Here is a 26,797-nt window from a genome sequence, read left to right on the forward strand (position 1 = left end):
CTTGTTCCCAGACATATAAACATTAACTACTGTATTAACATTGTATATAAAAAGATAAAAGAACTATTAACACACATGAGTTGTGCCCACTGTCATTGAGAAGGACCCCAGCTATCTGGTCTATGAGGTGCTTTTTGTGGTTGCATGAGACACCTCCCAAATCCCCAGCCCTGGAATTGAACTAAACCTAAGTACACGTCTTTTGTCCACTTGTCACACCCAATAATTTAATAGCAGATATCCTGAGAAACCAAAACGTACAAACAGTGAACAGTGCACTGTGCTAAAATACCCCAATCTATAGAAATATATGAGATAATGATGACAAGTTCCGTAGCCTATATTCCAAGTAGGACTATACACCCTGTATGAGAATAATGATACTTTTTGTCCATTTAGCCCACAAAGGTGTACAGCCGCATCCCCAAATGCTAGCTGCATATAGATGCTATATCCTCATCTTGACAAACTTCAAATTGATAATTTAAAACTAAAATAATCTTGTGTACACAGTCTCAAATAAAGTTTGAGCAAGTAATCAGATGGCTGTAAATGTCAGCTGTTCATATGATAAGGAGGCTCAGATAGTAACATGTTCAAAAGGTCACTACTCTATCAGAATAAGATATATTGGGTACACTTCTTCTCTCCTTTCACCAAATCTGGATGTGTTACCAGTGGAAACGACCTCCTTGAGCAGTTTAGTGGGGATGATGTCTGAAATACAGGAGGAGGCGTTCATATGGGAGACTGTGTCCACTGAGACTGAAATTGTTTTGTGCTATTTAGGGTTTGTTTATCTTCCAATGATGTCCAAAGTCTTTTTTGTGCATGAATATTATCATTCAACCAGGGGAAGTTATTAGATTTTTTTCCTCCTAGTTTTAAATTGTGCAATTTGGTTGAGGATGGATAGGCACTGGTTGTTAAATAAATGTAACAGAGCAGAGAAGAAATATAGTGGAATTCATGGAAAAACAATTAAAAGCATCACAAAATGTAGCAGACCCAGCATTGAGAGATGATGTAGGCTAGAGATTAGGAAATAGAAATATGTAGTGGAACTTCAAAAAGAGAGAAACTAGATGAGATGACCAAATCTAAAGTGTTATTTTGAATGTGTGGCCCTTTTAATAGATTAAATTAGGTTAAAATGTTACTGATTTCATATATTGCTGTTTTATATTTATATTTTCTATATTTAGTAAATAAATCATCCTGTGAGCTTATTTGGAGCACACATGGACTTAAATGGAGTCACAGTACCAATTAAGTTCATGACAGACTTTTGACTTTTTCATCAAATATCTTTATTCTATATTCCAAAATCTACATGAACTAATGAATACATTTTACAATGAGAAATAAATGTTGCTTTATAAGAAATGATCTCTCTTATAAGTCATGTCAGTATCCATGAAAAACAGCTGAACTTAGATGTTGTTACTTAATGGGAACACTTACCCTAACAGCTGAAAACATTGGTTAGAACATTATAATAGTCATCAAATGTAATAAGTTACATTACTTTTATTAAGTCATTGAAATAGTTACATTACTTACATTAATTACTGTAACCTATTACATTTCCTAAGTAACCCTCCTAACCCTGATCAGGGGAACAATGTCCATATCTCAATAATCACTAAAAAGAAAAAAACAATTTGAATGTTCATTTGGGCTCTGGGTTTAAAGAAAGACATGAAAAATTGTGAACCCATCCTTTAATCTCCACAACAAATGGTTCTCTCTTCAGCATCCTTAAGACATCATGGGTCTGAGGATGCTTGTACAAATCCAGTTGTGAATTTTAAGCACTCTCTTTCTTAGTGTTGGCTATTGAAAGTTAATGCAATAGGTGTAATGAGTCTCTCATTTTTCTTCTGTCACAGGGCTGACATAATTAAAGCCCTTTCTACACCTGCTTGATGGTGTAAAAATCATTTTTCATTTAATCCTGCCAGGAGTGCAGGGTTTTATTGAATACATTTCCTAATTCAAGATTAGACATGATAAGCACACAGGTCAGCCAGACAACCTGAAGTAGGCGAAATTGGAAGTGGAACGCTATCAGCATACAATTACTCCATCATTAGACACCTTATGAACCACTGACATGTTATGAGTGGTGTGCTGAGGGTGCGTGATAACCCACAGCCGCATGAATATTGAGCACAGAGCATAAATCATCTCAGACATTCAATCTGACTCTGGTGGAGGATGAGATTTTAAATACTCATTACAAGTCAGTGACAGGATTTCACTGCTTCATCTTGGTCTTCCTGCCTCCTGCATCACAACACTTCCCCATTAAAGATACTGGAATAGACATAACTCTCTGACACCATGGTGACCATACTGTATGTATACAATGGTAGGATATGACCTTTGCTAATTGCACTACAGCCACTAAAATGTAATACAAGGCAAAGGGTAACAAAGGCTGAAGCTTTCTGACTGATGTGTCCTCCCAAGAAAAACAACACCATATGTCATAATGTCAGCCATGGTATTCTGACCTGGAGCAGTGGTTCAGTTCAGATGTTTGCAGTATATATGTGGACAGATTTCCTTGTTCAGAGAAAGAAGGGTGGATGGAAGCTCTTTATAAGAAATAAATCCATGGTAGGTCCTTGATCCAATTTTGATATTCTCCACAGCATTTGAGTTATACCTTAATATAAATTGTGAATTACCTACTATTCTTGCGCAGATTCCACTATTGCTTTAATTAGAGTTGAATCCAAGGTGGATAATCTAGGAATCATTTTCTATAAACATCCCAGCCAGAATGTCCATGTGGGCTCTACATGGGTTAAATGTGGGCTATGTGGGTACTGAGTGGACATGGGTTTGAACTGGGAAATGTTTGCAGGTCCCACATGGTTTCAGTAACATGGGCCTCACATGTGAAGCCCATGTGGGCTGACTGTATGAGTCCCATAAGGGATGTAACATGGGCATAAAAAGGGCATATTGTATGGGCCCCATACTGTTTCAGATACATGGGCCCCACATGTGTAACTCACTTAGATGGACCCCACCTGAAACCCAGTCAGAACCCACATGAAGCCCATATGGGCAAACACAGGTGGGGCCACCATGGAAACTGCACACAAACCCACTTGGCCCCATATTGCAGCCCAAATTTGACACTTTTGGTGCCCAAATTGACATGCTGGCTGGGACATTATGAAGTATATGGCACTTTACAAAATGTTCAGCCCACTGTGGTCTGATTTGAAAGATAGTGTTGCAGGAGAGCGGTGTTTTTCACTACTGGAGACAGAACACATCACAACACCTCGCATTTCCCCCTCACCCAAGGAAAAATAGACCAATTTCTATCAAAAGACATTTAGTTAGCGGCAGTGGTCATTACATTGCACTTTCATTATTCTCATACAGGCAGACGGCTGGAAAATGCTTCCAAATTGTTTCCTTTTTCAAGTCGAAAAGCTGCATACTTTCACATGCAGCAATCATCAACATGACCAGTTATACTTTATATTTTACATCAGTGGATAAAATACACAGGTTTGCAGTGGTGGAATGTAACAGAGTACATTTACTCTAGTGCTGTATTTAACCTCCTGTGGCCCTGCATCCTTATATCCAGACATAACATTTTGGATTTGCTGGCCCTTATACAGTCTGCTTAACTTTAACCTGTTGTCCTCGTTCGTACACACCTTTTTTGGGCCAACTAGTGGTAGAAAAAGCACATTACATTAAGTGTAAAAACCAGATGGCAGGCATCTTGGTACAGGCATCAGGTACAAAACCTTATCAAATGTTATGGTTGGAACTATTTATGCCTAATAATGTTTGTAGTTTGATTTGCTATACAAATTTGACAAATTTTAGCAATAGCATCAAGCTACAACACTGCTAATCATTGGGAGTGTATCATTTGTGCAAAGGGAAGGTGTAAATGTAAGATAAAAAATAGTCCTATATACTGGTGAAGTAATTGTGTTATACATCAACATACTGTAAACCCATTGTCAACATATGAGGACATAATTTTTCCTGTTCAAAGACAATGCTTAGTTTTTGTACTTATCAGGTCCTGCTGATCCCAAAGATCTAGGAGAGATTAAAAATGCATATCAAACAAAAGCTCGGGACTAAGTACAGTTATTATTTTACTGAGTATTTTCATTAAATATTATTTTATACTTAGACTCCACTACATTTCAGGAGGAAATATTGTACTCCACTATATTTATTTGGCAGATTTAGTTACTTGTTATTTTTCGTTTAAAGATCTTATATGTAAAACAAATTATGTATTTTATATTGTTTGTATGTGTAAATAATTTAGATAACTGTGTGGAGAGCTATTTTTATCCTGACATTAAGGGTTTATTTACCCTACAGGGATTAAGTCTAAGTCCAGGACTAGACTTGTTTCCCACTGGATATTTTCACTGAATCTTGTCTAGACTAGAAACTGGACCTAAAAGTGTCTGATTCTGTTAATCAGTTTCAAAAAAATCCATAGTTAATCCTTCAAATTCCAATCTAGAAAACTGAACACACAAACATTATAGGCTCGTACACACACACACACACACACACACACACACACACACACACACACAGTCCTGTTCTTTGTGCTGTGGTGTGTGAGGGCACCATTATGTCCCTGCTCCTCTTAGTGAAGGTGAAGGAATATCTGCTGTCACAGCACTTTCTTTCCCTGTGAGTGTGCTGCAGAGACGACACTCTGAGAGCTGCTGATTAACCCCGACACTCCCTCTGACACAATCACTGCCTACTGTGGTCAATGGAAATGACAAGGACAGCAATTTTAACATTAGGGCCAATCAGAAGCTAATCACGGCTGATGATTTAAGCTGCGACCCGGAGCTCATCAGGGCCACTTGGTATAAAAACATTCACTCACTCTGCAGTGAAGAGGTCAAACAGAACATGGAGCTCGTGCTGTGTTGTAGAGCTCAGAACACAGATGTAATACAAACTAGCTCAGGCTATAAACACAGTCATGCTGTATACTTCCCCCTATGCATGTTTTTTTAATTCTTCAGACCTACCTGTGTGTATGTCTCCAGATTTGGGAAACTTGCAGTATGTCAGTCAACCAATAAGTCAACAAAGTAAGGTAACATCAATAAATAAGAACAATTTAAGAAAAGAAAAGTAAGACAGTATTATAGTGTCACAGAGTGGGAACATTTGGAGACTGCACAGCTTAAACTAAACATTTCAATCTATTGGAACTGGCTGTAGCAGTCTGTGCTATAGGAACCAGCTCAGAGTCTTTATAAGGAGACTAGAGCTGCAAGAGACTGTCAGGACTAACAGTAGTTTCAGCAAATCTGCCCAAAAAAGTGTTTCCAGTTTAGATTTGCCATAAACTCTGCGGTTCAATAAAAGATGTAACACTTCCCAAACTACCAAATGAAGCTGAATAGTCCAATGGACAAAATTCTGAAAGGAAGGATTTCTGCTTATGATGTAAACAAATGTTGATGAAAACATTTAAAAAATCAAGAAAAAAGGCAACTGAGGTATTACAACAAAAACTGCTGTACTGTTGGTTTCAAAGCCAAACAAATAGTGTAGGTTATGACATTTCCCGTGGTCTAGAGCTAAGGTGAAGTTCACAGCTAAACTGGCCAAAAAGTGGAATAGTCCTTTTTGTGTGGTTGAACAACTGGGACCTCTAAATTACCAAGATGTTTTGGAGGATACGGGTCTGGATGTAAGGGCCGTGCATGTATCAATCAATCAATCAATCAATCAATCAATCAATCAATCAATCTTTATTTATATAGCGCCAAATCACAACAAAAGTCATCTCAAGGCAGTTAACACATAGAGCAGGTCTAAACCGTACTCTGCAACCATAAACCTTTCTACCCCAGACATGGAACACATGGAAAGAAAAAATATTAGACTTGCTGCAGGAAAGCTCAGAAGAAGATGGTTTCTTCGGGTATTGGGTTTTTGATTTGTATTCTGGTGGGACAATACCAATCACTGAGCTACGTAGGAGCTAAGTAAGCATGGTGTTGTCAAGCGACATTGTTATAGAGACACAAAGTCATCGGAGAGAAGGGGTCGAGATGGATCAATGACACCACAAAGCAAATTACTGTTTTTTAAAGATGGAGTCAGCAGTTCTGGAGAAAGATTGTTGATATTTGAACAGTCAAACAAAGCCACTCCTGAGCTGGAATGATACAGCTTGGCCCGAGCCACTTTGTTTGTTTCCCATTCAAAGAGCCAGGACTGTATAGGAATGTCAGCACACACAAAATGGACAGCTTGCAGACTGTGAGATATTTGCTGAATATGACAAAAAGTGTTTTGGATTAGAATATCTGATCGCACCTTTAAATGATGTCTTAAAGATGTGCAGTGTGTTGCTGAATATGCAGAAGAAAAGACAACAACTAACTGCTCCTCAACCACAAGTAGTCTTTATATTTTTAGAAAAACAGCATTTTAATCAGTGAACTTCAGAGGTGCTGATAGATGTATTTTTAAACTTCGGATGGTGCCAAAGCTTATGCTAAGCTAAGCTAACCACATTCCGACTCCAACTCTGCACTCCACACACACAAATGAAATGGAAATGAGACATCAGAACATCTCACAGTCAGAAAGACAGAATATATATGTATTTTCCTTTAGTTTTTATCTGTAATTTAGAAGACTTAAAATGTCTAAATATTAAAAAACAAACAAACAAAACAATAATATCAAGTGAAATACAACACACGTTTCCTTTCTATGCAAAACACTGTCAGTACGGAGACGTGTCCATGACAAAATGGAAAACAATCAACTGCCCAATCACAGCTCAGGGGAGAAACCATGAACCATGCCGCGGGCCAGCTGACTGCAAGGACACTTAATTGTTTCTCATTTTGGCATCAATGACAGGTCTTCAGCTTAAAAAATAAAAAGCTCCCTCACACTTCCTCATGAAAACTCACTAAACTGTGTTTTTTATGTAGTATTGCAGGTCCATGCTGCCCCCTGCTGGACAACATTAAACTGTGTTTCAACTTTGTGTCCTCTGTTGAGATTTGATTTGAATGTGGCATGGACAAGGCTGCATTAGTACCTCCAGGGGCCCCTGGTCAATGAAGCTCATGTCCCCCAAACAAGTTTTATTTTATTGTGATTGGATAACGCTGCTGTCGGATGGAAACCTTCTAACTCCTTATTTTGTTTTGGACATACTAGGTTTCCAATAGTGACCAAAATTATCAACATCAAGCCTTGTGTTGTATTTCTGTGGACCTAAAAAAAATAAAAAAAATAAAAAATTCTCCCTTCATTGAGTGGCCATGTCTGTTCAAGGGCCCCTGACTGGTTGTATGGTAGATCCCACCATGGGCATAGATAATTCATGTTACATAAGGACAAAAAAACACATGATTGTTATTTACAACATGTGTTTGTTGATGTATGACACAATACATGCATACAAACATAAATCATTTACATAAAGAAATACATATTACAATGTGTGTATTTTGTATTTAATTAATATGCTTCTAGGCATAATGTGTATCTGTTAACAATTACATAATGCTAAGGGTCATATTTGACCCAATTTTACATTTGAGAGCTGTAAAAACACCATATAGCCTACACATTTCTATTAGCTTTTCCTAATGTGACCCAAAAATGATAATAAAATGGGTTTTTCTGTGCAGCTGATTTTTACATATGCAAATATACAAAAATCAGCAATCAAACATTGTATATTTCATATTCTATAAAATGTTCTCCTGGTACATTAAATACTGATCAAACATTTATTATTGACTGATGGGAACTTTATGAATGTGAATCGGTGAAGAGACTAATTATGTGTCAGAATATGAACAGTATGTGAGGGTTAAATCTTCCACTGTAAATACACACTGATAGTAAAGCAGCAGAAGACGTTGGTTTGACAGAGCAAAGTAGAAGATTAATGTTTCCTTCCAGACAGCAGAACAAGTGACCTTGAGAGCAAAGACAATTAATTGACATTAATATTCATGAAGTAATTAATAATACAATCTGTGCCACACATCTACATGAAGTGTTCTGTATATGTAAGGAAATAATTGTGTAAATTTGCTTTTAAATCCAAATTTGCAATTGTACGAATTGGGAGAATAAAATATGACTGAATGATTGTAATTGTATATGAGACTGTGTTGATACAGTCAACCACAACTACGTCTTTGTGCCTTTGGTGAACTCCAGCAGTAAAACAGAAGCAGCAGCAGCAGCAATTCATCTTAGTCACACAGAATATCGCAGTGGGGCAGTGAAGTGGCTGCATGAATGATTACACTTGACCAGCAGTGGCATGGATGCGCACATTAAGCAACAAAAACAGTGCTGCTGGAGTGACTGTCAGATAGTGATGGTGACTCTTACAGGCGACAGCTGCTCTTCAGCTGCTGACTAGAGCGTGCATGAAAGCTTCCAACCTCTGGGTTGATTTGGGGTGAGTGTCCTGTCACATGCACTGGGATGAAATGTGACAGCTTTTCACTGCAGAGAATAAAAAATGTATTACTTCAGCCTGCCCACACTGGGCAAAAACTGGAAACCAGTAAGCAGAAATGGTATGGATTTAGTTCAAACTGAAGATAACAGATTGATAGAAACATCAGTCCAGTCTCTAACCTATTGTCTTTGAACTCATCACGTTAGTAGCCTGCTTTAAACAGTTCAAGTTGTATAGTTGGAGTACTGACTGAATTGTGTTTTAGATTAGATTGTTCTCTCTATGTGCTGATCCCTGGTGTTATCTTACTTCTAAAAACCATTTCAGCCAGAGACTCTTACATCCAGGAATGACTTTTGTTCCAAATGATTGCAGAGTTAGATTTGATGGAAAACGCTCCCAAAGAATCTGAGCAATGACAGTAGTTTCTACTGAGAGATCTAATCCCCCAAAACAATATAAATGAAGTATTAGCAGGGAGCACAACAGAGCCATTGAGATCCACCATCCTGAATTTATACAACAGGATGTTGCAATTTCCCTTAAATCCTAGAAAAGTCCTTCTTATCTGAGAAGACGCTTAGCTGGATACAGCCTCAGAATCATTCGTAGTTGAGTCTCAAAAATTCTTAACAATATTAACCATATTAGTTGTTTTTTTTCCCAATAATCTCCTAAAAGTAGCTGCTATGTACCATAAGTGTTCATTGTCAGGACATTTCTTCATTTGATAGTACAGAGTAATGTGCGCATTAGTAGTTTAGATTTTAACTACACACTGAAAACTGAGTATTTTCTGTCAGAAAATTGTTAAGAATCTAATTTATTAAGAATTTTTGCAAATTAACAACTATGTATGAACCCAAGTACCCAAATGCACTAATTGTAAAATAATTTGTACCAAGTTGCACCAACCTTTCTGTAATATGTCCTAAAAATTTGATGTCAAATGCCTGCAAATTACTCAGAATATTTTCAGTAAATAACAAAGGGACCTGCAAAAGAAAATGCAGTATGAGTAAGTGGTTTTGTGAAGCGTAACTGAACATTCACCAAGATGTGGGATATCAACTTGTCATGTCCTCTTTTTCTCAGTAGCCGACTATGAAAAGTGGTTTTGCAAAAGACACAGAGGCATGGAAGACTGGACACGAGTGATGTAATTACTGTGAAGAGCCTTGTGACAAATGGCAGCATATCAGCACCAGAGAATGTGACAACGATATCAACCGAATTGAGATTTTAATGGACGTCACTCTGCAGAAAACATCTCAACCAGTTATTTAGTGTCATAACAAGCTGATGAATTATTTATCATGGAACAAGAATACTGATTCAGTACTTGGTACAATATAAATTGAATTAAAGCCTTTGATAACCAGGGTTGTGAAGGTTACTTTAGGAAATGTAATAGGTTACAAATGACAAATTATTTAAAATGTAATAAGTAATTCAATGACTTAATAAAAGTAATGTAACTTATTACATTTGATGACTATTCTAATGTTCTAACCAATGTTTCCAGCTGTTAGGGGAAGTGTTCCCATTAAGCACCAAAATCTAAGTTCAGCTGTTTTTCATGGATACTGACATGATTTATAAGAGAGATCATTTCTTATAAAGCAACATTTATCTCTCATTGTAAAATGTATTCATTAGTTCATGTAGATTCTGGAATATAAAATAAAGATATTTGATGAAAAAGTCAAAAGTCTGTCATGAGCTTAATTGGTACTGTGACTCCATTTAAGTCCATGTGTGCTCCAAATAAGCTCACGGCATGATTTATTTACTAAATTAAAAAAAATAATAATAATTTAAAAGAATTAAAAACAGCAATATATGAAATCAGTAACATGTTAAATATTTAAAAAAGAGTAAAATGACTTCAGATGTAACATCCTTTGTAATCATCAACATTTTCATAAGTAACTGTTATTTAATGACACTTTTTTCTCAGTAACTTAAATTATGTAACACCGTTACATATAACTAGTTACTCCACAGCACTATAGATAACTAATGAGGGAAACACTGGAGTGCTGAACCCACGAGGAACATTTGGATAAACACTGCCACCAAGTGAATAAATCCCGAAAATGCAAGTATATAGACGTGTCTAAAGTAGAATACATTCATTGTTCCCTCATCATTTGTGCCTACTAGTGCAGTGCAGTGTCCATTCAAAACGTGCTTTTTGAGAACAGGGCGAAGGGGCAAAGAATGTTTTTTATGAGTTATTTTTTATATATTTTCCCACTCAACACCACACTTCTCTGGATCCTCAGAAATACATCTGGCCAGTGTGGAATCAACAAGATGAACAGCTGCCGACATAAGAGGAGGACAAATAGATACATACAGACAGATAGACAGACTTGACACACACAGATTCCTTCCATTATAGTTAGATTCCAAGCTGATTTGAATATAATTTAGTTGTAATGTAGGCTATGTATAAAGAACATTTAAAGTGCATATGTTGAACTTTGCAGATAAAATGTGGGATCTCCAGTAACAAAATAATAATAGGATTAATAAACTGACACTTTGAAATTATGAAGATGTCAATGATCACTGTGAACCAATACAATAATGATGCATTTAATTCTGTAGGAAAAACAACTATTCTACATACAGTTTCAGAGTTACTATGAATAGCCTATTGCAACAAGGGAAAACTCTCATGGTGTTTGTTTTGTAATGGGTCTTTTTTCTCTTTTTGTTGAATTATTTCCCACTCAACATGTCAGCAAAGTGTGTAAACCACAATGTTAAATTGTCCAGAAAGATAAAAGGTGATAAAATATCAATGTTAACATTATTATGTTAACACTACTGGCAATGCTAGCAGTATTATATTGCTTACTTTGCCATACATAAGCAGTATACTACATTCTCCAACACAAACCTTTATTATCTAATGGCAGTTTATTGTTTTGTTTATTGTTTATTGGTTGGTTTTATAGGAAAATTGCGCCTTTATTGTATGACTATGTGTTATAATCAATAAAGTCATTGATCAGTAGCATATTCATCAGACTAACACGTAGCTGAATAGTGTTTTCTACGAATGTCTACCATAGTTTAAATCAAACTATCAGAGAAACGTATTAATGAGCATGGAGCCGTTTTTTCCCACGGTTACAAATGCATCATATCCGCGCATGTCTGTTTTTAGAGCCTAAACAACTAGCAGCAGCTGTGTTGTAAACAGACAGTCACATCCAGGTAACTCTGTCCTTCTCTTACTCTATTCTAATAGAATGATGAGTCATTGCAGGACTGTTAAACTAGCTCGATGTGTTAGCTGCTGTATCACTAGCCTAACGTTCATTTGGGACAGTTTGTGAAATAGCAGCTAACAGCCAAATAGCATACACAGGCTAACTGTGTTCTTGTAAAAGCCAGTTTGACAGCTTACTTATTCAATTTAGTTCGCTGTATGCTTACGTTAGCTACATGTACATTGACTGTTTTTCCATTATATGTGTTAGATAACGTCAGCTGTGTATTTGGCCACTGTATAACTTTAAGTCAATAGTTAGCTAGGCCTTAAGCTAAGCACGTAAGCTAGCGGTGTTAACTTGCTAAATATCAAATCGTAACGTTACGCCATCACATTTAAGAGTTTCACATATTAAGAACATGTAGCTGGAGCTTCTAGCAGTTAATATTTACAGTCTTATATGATACACAGATGTGACAGCAGGACGTGTAGCTGACAGTTAGCTACATGTCAGCCAAATTCTCTGAAGCTGATAACAATTACTCAACATGAAGCTATTGAATAACTGCGACAGAGCGCACAGAGAATGTTAGTAGTGCTGTGTTGTGTGCTTTACAGACAGTCTCCTACATTAGTACCAGTCACAGAGCTAACATAAGCTGCCAGCTAAGGGATTTATGTTGTGGCTAATATTCTTCCGGTGATGTCATTTTCATCCAATTCACAAAGAAGCGTTTCTGTTTGTTTTAAAGGTGATGATTTAAAGCAGTCTATTAATTGACTACTAAATGAATCATCAACTATTTTGATTATTGATTATTTATTTTGTGTCCAAATACTCTGATTCCATCTTTTTTTTAAACTTCATTTTTAATTAGTGTTTATCAACAACGGTACAATGTTAGGCCTGGGCAATACATCGATATTATATCATTATCGTGATATGAGACTACATATCGTCTCAGAATTTGGATATGGTAATATCGTGATGTGGCAGATGTGTATTTTCCTGCTGTAAATGCCTTACAGTGGAATGATGTAATTTTCTGAACTCGAGCTGTTGTATTATTTGTTTTTATCCCATGTTGTCATTATATCCAGTTTTTTGGTAAAAAAAAATAAAAAATTGATATATGATTTTATCCATATCGCCCAGCCCTATACAACATAGACATTTTCATACAATTCCTTTTCCATTTACAGCTGTATATAGTCCTTATACATATATTCAAGTTTTAGGTAAGAAAGCAACATGAAGAAAAGACAATTTCCATCTTCTTAAATGTGAATATGTTCTAGGTTCTGTGACAGTAAACTGAATATTTGTATCATTTACTGAGATTCTATAGAACGAACAACTACATCCAGAAAAGAATTGACAGATTAACTGATAATGAAACTTTTAGAGATACCAGCTTATATGATGCACACAGACAAACTTGGTGCAGAATATTCAGCCTCTTCTGAAATATACTATTAAAATACAGTGGGAGACATAAAACAACGTATGTGTGTAAAATCCTGAAATGGAAATATAAAGTAGGAAATATGAAGGTAAAAAGCAGCAGAAGGATTGAGATGAATTTTAAGTCTTTATTTTAGAGATAAATAGCTTGGAAGGAATCATGACAACATGACATTATATTTTGAGGGCTGAGAGATAATTAAAGTGATGGAGGATCAGAGTTGTAGAATGATAGATTGTTATTGTATCTATGTCTATATATGAACATACACGATATTAACATCACAAAAAGCAATGATATGGACAATATGAAATGTCCCCAGACATTTGTGTCAGACACAGTAACGCTCAATCATTGTGTATCCAGCTCAAGCAAGATGTATTTATTTTAATAGCTGTCAAAGACTCAATTTTCACTCTTATTACACTTAAACTATTGTTAAAGCATTGTTGCAGAAAAATGTTGCATACAGCTTAAAACAGTTATTGGTCTGTTGTGATTAATAACTTATTTTGTCCATTTGGTATTATTATGCTATTTTGTTTAAGAATGCTTCATTTTCACTGTTGCTACACTTTAAATTTCAAACCAGTGTGAAATCCTAGTCATATCGTATATGTTGTATAGATATTGAGATATTTGGCGTATTGTGCAGCCCTAGCACCATGTATAAAAATGTTATAAATGAGCTTCATCTCCCTGTTTAAATAGGGAGATGAAGCTGTGTTAATCATATATTGATGAGAATGAATACTTATTGAACAAGTGATTTTACATTGACGTGACGTTGAACATTGGAATAGTTGATAGAGGTGAAATACTAAAGATGGATGGTTACACTAACTCCAGTAGCATGCAGCTTTACTGTGTTATCATCTAGCACTGTTTACTGTAACCATACTGATTTCTATTGGTCCTTGTTTTATCCAGTCACTGAGCCCAGATATGCAGAGTACAGAGTGTTTTCTTGTGTTTTCCAGGTGTGACTATGGGGAAGTCCTTTTCCCACCTCACTAAGCACACAGGCCATGATGAGGGCCAGGACAGCCTGACGTCTCCTCTGGAGGACAGCCAGACTGAAGATGGGAAGGGTGGAGACGTGTCTCAGTTCCCCTACGTGGAGTTCACAGGACGGGACAGCGTGACGTGTCCCACATGTCAGGGTACTGGAAGGATCCCCAGAGGTAACACTGCTGTTACACACGCTTCACTTCAGCACCACACACTTGCTTTCACAATCAGCGGCTCATCATTGATCTGTGTGTGTTTCAGGACAGGAAAATCAACTGGTGGCATTGATTCCATACAGTGACCAAAGGCTGCGACCCCGCAGGACGTAAGTACAGTTCTACGTGTGTGTGTGTGTGTGTATGTGTGTGTGTGTGTGTGTGTGTGTGTGTGTGTGTGTGTGTGTGTGTGTGTGTGTGTTATCCTCAGAACCACAAAACTGTGATTAACTGAAGTATCTATTTATTTTTTTTCTACTTTAGAATCTGTGCTATGTCAAACTCAGTTATATTATCATTCTAATACCACTATAACTCCTCTACATAATGTAACCATTTTTGTCAGTATGTATTTAGTACTATAGTTTTTATTGCTTGTGTACTTACTTATTATTTATTGTTCTTTATTGATGCTCTTTCTATTTTTACTGTGCACACTGTAAGTTTCCCCATTGTGGGACTAAGAAAGGATCTTATCTTATCTTAACTAAAACATATGAGGAGTAGGAGACAAAGAAATGATGGATGAAAATGATTCAACTTCCCTAAAAGTAACTAGTTTTGAGTCAGTCATTCATTATCTTTAATTAGTAGTATTGGACCACACACTGCAGAGGTAAAGACCTTTTGCACACAGGCTGTGTTTAAACTGACTGAAAAGCCCCTCATTCATTTTAATGAGAGCAACACATTGGCAGTGCAGCCCCCCCCCCTTTAAAGTGAACTGTTTAAAAACTATACTAAACTTCCATGGTAAAGGCTGTGTGGCAGCTTTAATGGCCTGCGGTCATATCTCATTTAGAATATCAGTACAGCTGATCATACTACAGCTGTTATATTGTATTCATGTCCTGTCAGATGACATGATGATAATGAACACAGGATTTTATCATCATTGTAGTGCAGGAACTGTGGAATGACTGCAGGGTAACATGTTATAATAATGATAATAATAATAATACATTTATTATTATAGCTTCCTTTCATACACTAAATGCAGCTTCAAAACAAAATAAATTACACAAACCAAAAGTATCTAAAAAACAATATATTAAAATATGGTAAACTACAACCTATTAAAAGAAGTGCAGTAGTAACTGATAGAAAAGCTTATTAAAAACTGAAGTGAATAGATGTTTTTAGCTTTCTCTTAAAAAGACTCTCTCACTTAAGGTGACCAAAACAGCTTTTTATCATTTGAGAAATACTATACTAGAAATACTAATGCGGCTTTTATATACACACACACAATTACACCCATAAGAAAATAGGAAGCACAGCATTCTTTAATTATGCTCTAAAATGATGGAATAGTCTACCCAAAGCTATAAGAGATGTGATCTCTGTGAAAACATGTTTATTTAATCTGGCTTTAATTTACTGAATGTCTTTTTTTTTTTTGAATAGTCTAATTTTACTACATTTATTTTTTATTCTGTTTTATTTGCTGTTGTATTATTATTATTATATTTTTCACTGAACTTGCTCTGCATTATCTCTTAAAGTCTGTGTAAAGTAAGAATAAATGTGTTCTGAGTTTGACATACCACAGAAAAGTGTGTTGTTAACCACCCTGCCAAATTTGAATGATTCAAAAAATCACCAAATATATGAAATTAGGCTTCAAAGTTGTGTAAAAATCAGCCTCTTTCTCTGCTCCCAAATGCTGTGGGAGTGCCCGCTGAGTCCGCTGAAACCCCGCCCCCTACCAAGTGTCACCTGTCAATCAAAGTCACCACCTCTACCAGAAACATGAATGCTAGGTCTGAGAGCTTTCTGCTGCTAACTCAGCCGCTAGCTTGGCGGCTAACTCGGCAGTTAGTTCGGCGGCTAACTGGCGTTACGTAACGCTGCAGTGATTTTCAGACCTGCCCACTAAATCCTGAACACAGAAATCTTGAAACACAGTTTGTGAAGTCTAGCTCCACAATTCAAATCTAAATGATTGAAATGCTTTTTACACTTTTTTAGAAATACATTTATGACCTATTTAATGTGTTTACAAGAAAATGTCTGAATTCACTCAGTCTTTAAAGATTGTCCTGACATACATGACTGCACAGCATGATTCATGTAGCTGTAAATAACACTAGGACTAAATTCCCACTACACCAGAAGTCTTCATCTTACTCATCAGAGTGTGTTAAAAGTGTGCAACAGTGCAATGAACTTTGTCCCATTTGTGTCTCATGTCCTCTGCAGGAAGTTGTACGTAACAGCGTCAGTGGTGGTTTGCCTGCTGCTGTCCAGCCTCGCCGTCTTCTTCCTCTTCCCTCGCTCCATCGACGTGTCCTACGTGGGGGTGAAGTCTGTTTTTGTCAGCTACGACCAGGAGAAGCGAAGCGTCTATCTGAACATCACGGTGAGCCTCTCAGGTCTCCTCCTGAAACTGATACAGGCCTCCTGAGAGTCCTGTAACAATAGAAAGGGTACATGGAGCTTTTTATAATGATATGGAGCAACCAGCCAATGGGGAAAGCAGGAAGTAGTACATTTTGGCTATAAAAACCTAAATTTGGTGTCCCCCTCTTCTTCATTCTAATACCATTATGCCATCACATACACTGATCTTAAGTAATGTATATTTCATGAGTTTATCTACCTGATTATAAACTTTAGTAATTATAAATTCAGTAAAAGAATTATGTGTATATATATATATAAAGTATAAGATTCTCAGCCAATATATCTACATCAGCATTTTTGTATTCCTGGTATGAAAAATACAGTATTGGTTGGGCCCTAATAAACTTCTAGTAAATTATAATAGAGCCCCACACCCCGTAAACAGCTGTTAATCATTAGGGCTTATTGATTATTGATTTATTGACACCTTCACTGTAAGTTTCATCAACACAATGATGCTTCATGTGCTTTACTATGAACATAAATGCACTTATGCAACAAACTAAAATAAATATATGACGAAGTATGTGAATATACTGAATCTACTCTAGTTACCTTCATCTTCACAATGACAACGTGTGTGTTTTAGTGTGTTTGCTCTGCTTTAAACAGAGCTATGTAAATAAATATCATTCATTCATTAAGCTCATAAACATGTGTGTGTGTGCTGCAGACAGACAATGCAGAGCTTTCACTGTTTATAGTTACTGTGCAGTCAGTGTGGTTCTCACTATGTTTGTCATCAATTATTTTACTAATATTTGTCAAACAGTGAAGAAGACTGTGCGCTCTCTACTAGGCAGGACACAAGCTCTCAGCTGAAAACACACACACACACACATACATACAGTACACACACAGAACAATTGGGGGAGGGCTTGATATAGACAGACAGGCGTGTTTCTCTGTCATCATTGTGTTGAAGTGAAAGTTAGAGGTCTTAAATATACATGAAGTGATCCACAACTTATTCATCAAAACTTGCTGGATATAAATGAGAAGTCAGTTTATTAAACAAAATAAACACATGTAATGTAATATCATGTGTGTATATATAAATATATATAAGTACAGCAAATACAGTAAGTACAGATAGATGACACCAATGTTCAAAAGCACACATGCAACCTCTTCAAGTTAGATCAAAATGATTCCATATAAACATTTCAGCCTCTTCACAAGTAGCTGACGCATAATAGATCAAAGTCAGCATCTCTCTGTAGTGTTACTGTATGAAAGGTCTCCCTGTATAAGAGCCTGAGAACAACTGTGTGCTCCCTGTGGATAAATGATTTATAGCTTCAGTAAAGTGTGAGTTTGGTTTGTCGCCTGATAAATGATGCACCTTTGAACTCAGTCAGCTCTCTGATTTATATTCTCTATACACAGAGCTCAAAAGAAATCTATAACATGCTCACTACCTGCTGGGGTTTTTCTGGAATTAGTTTTATTCCCCTTAACTTTTCTAACATTTATAATTAACTGAAAGATTAGAGAATGTATCTGAAAGTACAGCTGAATCACATTCTGCACAAATTAACAAGCAGTCAGTCAGTGGTTGTGTCTTTGATGAGTTCAGTCATAACAGAAGAAGTGCATGTATGATAGAGAAATAGAAACTTTGCTATCAGTTAACGAACAGGAAACCCAACAAAACCAAACTAAATATAAATACTGTGAGAAAGCAGTTGTGGCTTCATCATCATGTGAAACATAATGACACGTACAGAGATGTGAACATCAGAACATCACACACACACACTCAGCATACATTTTCTATTATATTCACGATTTATATGTGATATTGATTTCAGGTGATATTGGATTCTATGACATACTTAATCTTTGTGTTCATTGGTAACACTCTACACTCTAACACAGGGGTCAACCAGTAAAACCATTCCATAAGAACAAATTATATTATGTCTTTACTATAATAAACCATCTATTTATTAAACAGATATTAAACTACTACTGCTACTACTGCTGCTACTGTTACTACTACTACTACTGCTACTACTACTGCTACTGCTACTGCTGCTACTGCTACTACTACTACTACTGCTACTACTACTGCTACTACTACTGCTGCTACTGCTACTACTACTACTACTACTGCTACTACTGCTACTACTGCTACTACTACTGCTACTACTACTGCTACTGCTACTGCTGCTACTGCTACTACTACTACTACTGCTACTACTACTGCTACTACTACTGCTGCTACTGCTACTACTACTACTGCTACTACTACTGCTACTACTACTGCTGCTACTGCTACTACTACTGCTACTGCTGCTACTGCTACTACTACTGCTACTACTGCTACTACTACTGCTACTACTACTGCTGCTACTGCTACTACTACTACTACTGCTACTACTGCTACTGTTACTACTACTGCTGCTGCTACTACTTCTGCTGCTACTGCTACTACTACTGCTACTACTGCTACTACTACTGCTACTACTACTGCTGCTACTGCTACTACTACTACTACTGCTACTACTGCTACTGTTACTACTACTGCTGCTGCTACTACTACTGCTGCTACTGTTACTACTACTGCTACTGCTACTACTACTGCTACTACTACTGCTGCGACTGCTACTACTACTACTACTGCTACTACTGCTACTGTTACTACTGCTGCTGCTACTACTACTACTGCTACTACTGCTGCTACTGCTGCTACTGCTACTGCTACTACTACTGCTACTACTACTGCTGCTACTGCTACTACTACTACTACTGCTACTACTGCTACTACTGCTACTACTGCTACTACTACTACTACTGCTACTACTACTACTACTACTGCTACTACTACTGCTGCTGCTACTACTACTGCTGCTACTGCTACTACTACTACTACTACTACTGCTACTACTGCTACTACTACTGCTGCTGCTACTACTATTGCTGCTACTGCTACTACTACTACTACTGCTACTACTACTACTACTGCTACTACTGCTACTACTACTACTACTGCTACTTCTACTACTACTGCTACTACTGCTACTACTACTGCTACTACTGCTACTACTACTGCTGCTGCTACTACTACTGCTGCTACTGCTACTACTACTGCTACTACTACTACTACTGCTACTACTACTACTACTGCTACTACTGCTACTACTACTACTACTTCTACTTCTACTACTACTGCTACTACTGCTACTACTACTGCTACTACTACTGCTGCTGCTACTACTACTGCTACTACTGCTACTACTACTACTACTGCTACTACTGCTACTACTACTACTAATACTATTACTGTGTTAAAGTAGCTGAAATGTCCTAATTAGCACTAAACACAAAGCACAGCTGAGGCTGATGTGAGTTGTGCAGGTATTGGGTCATAAACTAAAGTATTAGACATAATGACAGTTTCACCAGATGATGGCGCTAGATGAGTAGTCAGGAGATCAAAGTTATTACAATGAATCCTCTGTGGACCATAAATGTGTGTAAGACATTTCACAGTAGTTCCCTCCAGTTGTTATTAGTTAATAGATATTTGAATAATGAACTGAAGCTAGAGCAAAGAACAGCAGTCGTGAACATGTATTGTCTGCTATCCATCTAATAATTATCCATGCATTTCACCCTGAGCCTTGAATGTAAACGTCATGGTTACCATAAAAGAAATGTTAACCAAACTTATCAGGATTCATCCACTGGGGACCATAAATGTGTGTAGTTAGTATTTGGAGTTGAACATTTTTCATGTGTTTTGTATTAAGAATGAACAAAACTATTGGAATTCTATAACTTCCACTGATGAACTCCTCCCGTGCTTCCTCTTCCTCAGAACACTCTCAACATAACCAACAACAACTACTACTCAGTGGAGGTGGCCAACATCACAGCTCAGGTGCAGTTTGCCAAGACGGTGATCGGTAAATCTCGCATCAGTAACACCACTGCCATCAGTCCTCTGGACATGAAACAGGTACAGCTCAGTGTCCTGCTCACCAGGTAATCATTCCTCTGTGTGTGTGGCTACTGCTCTGACTCTTCATTATCTTCATCTCTGTCTCCAGATCGATTACATGGTCCCCACCATCATAGCAGATGAGATGAGCTACATGTAGTAAGTACTGTGTATACTCAACTATCATCAATCAATCAGTTGATTAAATTGACACTATTTAAAAAACAAGATGCTGTATTATTGTTATGCTGCATCTAATAATTATATCATCATACATCCTATCCTTTAATAAGCTACTTGTACATTATTTATATTATATTATAATGTCAAAGATAGTGATGAATATTTGCCAAAAGTACCATAGACCTAAGTGATGTCTTCAGGCTAGCGCTACACTGATAAGTCACTGAGGCTGATATAAAGCTCCAGTCAAAAGTTTAGACACACTTTCTCATTTAAGGGAAACCCAGTGTCCAGTAGGTGTAAGCAATATTTGTTTTTATAAAATATAATATACACAAAAATAAATGTGGAATAAATATATATCCACTTTTGCAACACAACACTATGTTTTGTATGAAATGTTACATCATTTGTCACTAGAGATACATGCCTGCTATGATCAAACTAGTGAGTGAAAGCAGGAAATCATGTCCTGTTGAAGCTCTGCCCTGGGAAATACACAGGTGTAATTAATAACACTAATTAAGATGTTCAGCGCTCTGATATTGCATTCTGCCTCACTGGAACGTCCTATTAGCACACTTAATGAAACAGAGTTATTATTGATTTCACCTGTTTCTTTTCTGCTATGACACGACAGAATGTTACCTGTGGATAATATCCAGTTATATGTTACAGATATTATGTAACGTGTAACTAAAACCTTTGAGGCAACATGATTTTTCCTGAAATGTACCAGTTGATGAGTGAGCAAAAATAGTTTGAGCAATAATAACTTTAGTACTGTACAGTTTTATACCTTTGTCCACATGGCAGCGTATACTGTGCTTTGTATGTTTTAATGGAATGTAGATTTTTCTTCATCACCAATGCTTGTTTTATATTCTAGTGACTACTGCACTCTGCAAACCATCAAGGTTCACAACATTGTCGTGATGATGCAGTAAGTAATGATGTTCTCATTTCTTCTAATCCTTATCTCAACATTCAAAGTCCATGTAAAGTAAGAATAAATATGTGTTCTGAGTTTGACATACCACAGAAAAGTGTGTTGTTAACCACCCTGCCAAATTTGAATGATTAAAAAAATCGCCAAATATATGAAATTAGGCTTCAAAGTTGTGTAAAAATCAGCCTCTTTCTCTGCTCCCAAACGCTGTGGGAGTGCCCGCCGAGTTCGTTGAAACCCCGCCCCCTACCAAGTGTCACCTGTCAATCAAAGTCACCACCTCTACCAGAAACATGGAGCTACATCTGATAGCTTTCTGATGCTAACTCAGCTGCTAACTCGGCGGCTAGCTCGGTGGCTAATTGACTAACTGTAGACTGTAGTAGTAGTAGTGTGCGCTGAATGTATTTATACCTCTACAGCAGCTGGGGCGGGTCTATGCTAATTATGAGACCCGCCCACTAAATCCTGAACACAGAAATCTTGAAACACAGTTTGTGAAGCCTAGCTCCACAATTCAAATCTAAATGGTTGAAATGCTTTTTACACCTTTTTTAGAAATACATTTATGACCTATTTAATGTGTTTAGAAGAAAATGTCTAAATTCACTTTACATGGTCTTTAAAGCTACCGTGTATTTGTGTCCTCACCTCGTCTCTCTCCACTCCCCCGCAGAGTGACCGTCACCACTACATACTTCGGCCATGCAGAGCAGGTCTCTCAGGAGATGTACCAGTATGTAGACTGTGGAGGGAACACCACTTCTATCAGGGGGATGACCAAACCATTCAGTGCCCCACATCCTGCTGAGTAAACACACCACTGTCCAATCCAGAAGCTAGCTGCAAGGTGCTACACTGTTTCCCCCCCTTCGCCTCCAGCTGCTGTGTCCAACTGACTGCTGTTGTCACAATACCATGATGCTCACCTCAATACCAGTATTACACCAAATCCATCCATAAGATAACAGCATTCATCTGCTGTCCAATCAAATCAAATTACATTCAGCAAAGAAATAACAGTGATGGTTATCTCATAATCATTTTTTAATATTCAGTTGACAACGATTACAAGAGCTGTATTTAGCAATTACAACAGTTTTATAATTACAAAATCTTTGTTTTGTATTTACAAGAACCAGGACTGCATCTTGCAAATACCAGAAAAAGATTTAATAATTACAAGGTCCTTATATTTGATAAATGAAAAGATCATTAGCTTACATTTAAATAGTGTTTCATAATCATAAGGTCCTGAGGTCAAAATTACAAGAAAACATTTTCATAATCATGACTTCCTTTTCCTGTAAATACAAGAAAATTGTTTCATAATCATGACTTCCTTGTCCCATAATTATGAGGAAAAAATGTCATAATCTAGAGTTCCTTTTCATGGATCTCATAACTATATATAATGCATATATCATGATTACAAGTTACATAACAAAAAAATTACAATTTTTACTTAATTAATGAATATGTTTTCTTGCAATTCTAAGATCTATTCTTATTTCTACATGCTGACCGTATCATTTGTGTAGTTTAGCATTGGATTGGGGTTTTACACGGTATTAAAGTGGTGTCATCATTTTTGTAACAACATAACACTGCAATGAATAGATTCCACTCTCTCTCTCTTATAAACCATGATCTATGATTTGCCAGTTTTACTCCAGAGAAAGAGGAGGCAACAAAAAAAGGGGGTTTATTACAATAATAAATGTAGATTTGAAAACTTGATGGTAATATTTTACCTACCAAACCATAATGCACTTTATAAGTCTATTTAAAATGCACATTTTATTAACAGTCCCAAGTTCTCAAAAGCCTAACCCTCCACCACAGTGAGTTGCAAAAGGTGGTGTTAATACATGAATACAGAGTAATCAGATACTGCTGTTTGACTCTGAGAGAAGTTGATGTTGTTCATAGTGTTCCTCTGACTGAATTTGTACAGTCTGCATACTTCTGTTAACTATTTGGTTTTTGGGTGCTCACTATTCTAGTTTGTATTTATCTCTAACTCTCTGTGAAACGAAGGGCCTACTGATACATTCCTTTTAAATGTACAAGTGGAACAGTTCTGACCTCCTTGTGTTCCACTCATCTAGCTTGTAAGAGACCTAAGGTTTTGGAGAAGTAGACTCTAATCCTTCCTACACAGATTGTTCACTGTAATGTTAACTGTTAAAAGACTTGATGCACGGTCACACCAGCATTAAAAGCAGACATTTTCCACATGAAATCTTTCCAGTCAAGTTCAACTATGACACAAATTTGCAACATGAAGTGACAGCAAACAGCAATAATAATCTGAACTTTGAGGGAATGGAGAGATGGAAAGTACAAAATAGAGAAAATAAGAAATAGTTTAGTTTATAGCTTATTTAGCTTATTGTCTGGTTAACAACTAAGCAAGCTAGCTGATAGAGCTAATGTGGCTGGCTAGCATTTTCAGCTATAAGCTAGTCTTGCGAGTTTCTAGCACCATTTTTTTTTCACAAGGGTGCAAAGTAGGAAGTTCACTTTGTGGTTGAACAGCAAAACAGGTACTTTAGTTAGCGGGTAAGTTGCTCAGGAAGTAGATCCTATGACAAAAGCTAATCTGGCAGGCTAATTCCTGTGTTTATTCTTGGTTCAACAAAGAGACGACGAGCATTTGAAATGACTTATGGAAAATGATTGTTTATTTAGAAGGCCTTAGGAAGCTTCAGATGCTAGGATTATTAGACAGGATGCTGTTATTCTTTGAAGAGTAGGGGTTTTATCACTAGGCTAGCATTTCCCTCTGCTTCCAGTCTTTGTGTTTTTAGCTAGGCTAAAAATGTCGACCTATCTCTGTACTGAACACTCACAGAAGAAGCTGATATCTCCTCATTTGTATCTGTGTCATACTCTAAATGTTGCACTAACTTTGATTTTCATTGTCAATTAATCTTTGTTTTTGTTTGTTATTAATCCTAGAAGTTTTTCTTTTCTCTTTTTTTTGGCGATATACCTATCATAATTTCCCCTGAACCCAAAGTCATGTCATCATGTTGCTTGACCCTCAAATATTCATATTATATAATAATCATATAAAACAGACAAGCAGCAAATCCTCACAAATGAGAACCGTGGCGACTGCAGCATCATCAAATCAAAGTTAAGTCAGTTTTTTTTTGTATTCTACATGAAACAATGCACACTGAAGATCACTGAAAGCTTGGACTGGCTTAATCATTTACAATTTCCAAATGATTAATATATCCTGAGTGCAGTGTTTCTGTCACATTTTGGGGCATCCTGTGATTTTTATGGCCATGACTGACTTTACATGTTCATTTCTATATTATACATACTAATCACCACATCCTTCTAATTGAGTTGGTGTTCTCAATTTTTCTTTATAGCTTACAAAAATACTAAATATGATTAATTACACCTAATTTCTATCTTTCTTTCTCTCAAAAAAGGCGTCTATTTTCTCACCATTGATAGAAAATCACACTGCTGTGAATTAAAAGTAAATTATTTTTGAATTCGAAAAACATCTTTCATACCCAGAACTTTGTATGATTTCTGCCAACATAGAACCAATATCTATTTTTCATCCTGTAAATACTTTGAAACTTTGTTGTCATACAGCTTTTACATTTGTACTGAGTGGGATTTCAAGAAAAAGCACACTTATGATTAGTTTTTTAACCCTAACATGCACCCGTAGTGTTGGTTAACAATCTTTATTAACATTTAACATTTGAAAAAGCTCTTTTTAGATTCCTACCTCTTCTGTCATTTTAAACATTTTGTTGGTCGTTATTCATAGTGAGTATTTTTTGTGGGAGCATGAATAAAGTTTTAAAACACAACAAGTTTTTTTTGAGTGCTTTGTACAATAGAGCTCAATACTCTAGTATCAGCATGAGTAAAGGCTGGGTAAAAACAACATTAAACAGGGCTGGAGTTACCTGTGAGTTCATAGCTCTTGTGGTAAGTGAGAGATAATACCAGATGAGGTGTCCACTATAATAACAGTGATTATTGCTGTGTAATTAAACTCAGTAAACCAGCTGACTAGTACAGTAGATAGATGTAAAAATCTGATTCTTACTGACTTCAGACAAGTAAAAAACTGACTAATTCCAATCAATTTGTGGCTCTCAAAACTTAAGATGGAGCAACACTTAACCACAGTCAAAGAGCAGTGAGGTCACATGGTATAGAGACATAACCTTATTGGTCCTTCTGTCTACATTCCAAGCACTGATTTGGTGTTTAGTAGATGGAACCTTATACAGTAGCTCCAAGTTTGACATTTAACCATTTCCCTAATTTTAGGGCCAATAGTGCAGAAATAATAATAATCTTTTTTTTTTTTAATCTGCAAAAAATGTGAACAACTTAAATGGCAGATCCAACCTTGTAATTCCAAGGTGATGATTTCCTGTAGATGTTTCAAATTAAAAGGCTACCAGGAGCAGGTATAGAACATGATACCTTTTGAGCTACTTGAAGGCTTTTAATTTGAATCAGTGCAGTGTGTGGAGTGTGATTTTAGTTCATTGATGATTAGTGCATAAATAATGCTCAAATATTCTTTTCATTATGCTACAATGAATATGTACAATAACCAGTTTTATCATGTTACATAGATTACATTGTGCTGAATCCACCATTTATATATACTGTATATATCTATATATATCCTTTTTTTTCTTCTTCTGAAACCAAACCTACATCCATGGCATCAGTCCAAATGTTCTGAGGGGGAAAAAAACAGCTTGTTTTAACCCTTTATTGGGCAAATAATTATATTTGGTAACTTCTGTAAATGTCCCAAAATATCCTTCCTTCCTTCCTTCCTTCCTTTCCTTCCTCCCTGCCTTCTTTCTTCCCTTCCTCTTTTCCTTTCTCCC

At 36.6% G+C, this 26,797-nt stretch overlaps 1 protein-coding gene across 2 annotated transcripts; it reads left to right on the forward strand.

The window, feature by feature from the left end:
- The first annotated feature begins 11,653 nt into the window (after nt 1-11,653).
- tmem106bb (transmembrane protein 106Bb) lies at nt 11,654-25,753 on the forward strand. Of its 2 annotated transcripts, none has more exons than XM_053333774.1 (8): nt 11,654-11,709; nt 14,164-14,370; nt 14,459-14,522; nt 16,615-16,774; nt 20,645-20,785; nt 20,877-20,926; nt 21,840-21,893; nt 22,576-25,753. In XM_053333774.1, the coding sequence occupies exons 2-8, from the start codon at nt 14,175-14,177 to the stop codon at nt 22,712-22,714; spliced, it is 804 nt and encodes a 267-aa protein (XP_053189749.1). In that variant the 5' UTR covers nt 11,654-11,709; nt 14,164-14,174; the 3' UTR covers nt 22,715-25,753. The 2 variants fall into 2 exon arrangements, with proteins under 2 accessions (XP_053189749.1, XP_053189748.1); XM_053333773.1 differs by having other exon boundaries at nt 11,663-11,722; nt 14,167-14,370.
- The last annotated feature ends 1,044 nt before the right edge of the window (nt 25,754-26,797 follow it).

Source organism: Scomber japonicus, chromosome 15 (genome assembly GCF_027409825.1).
Source record: "Scomber japonicus isolate fScoJap1 chromosome 15, fScoJap1.pri, whole genome shotgun sequence".
Taxonomy (NCBI): Eukaryota; Metazoa; Chordata; class Actinopteri; order Scombriformes; family Scombridae; genus Scomber; species Scomber japonicus.

Coding starts and splice junctions, on each gene's coding strand:
- tmem106bb (XM_053333774.1), top strand. CDS start 14,175: ATGGGGAAGTCCTTTTCCCACCTCACTAAGCACACAGGCCATGATGAG. Junction 20,927..21,839: donor GATGAGATGAGCTACATGTA/GTAAGTACTGTG, acceptor TTTATATTCTAG/TGACTACTGCACTCTGCAAA. Junction 21,894..22,575: donor AACATTGTCGTGATGATGCA/GTAAGTAATGAT, acceptor ACTCCCCCGCAG/AGTGACCGTCACCACTACAT.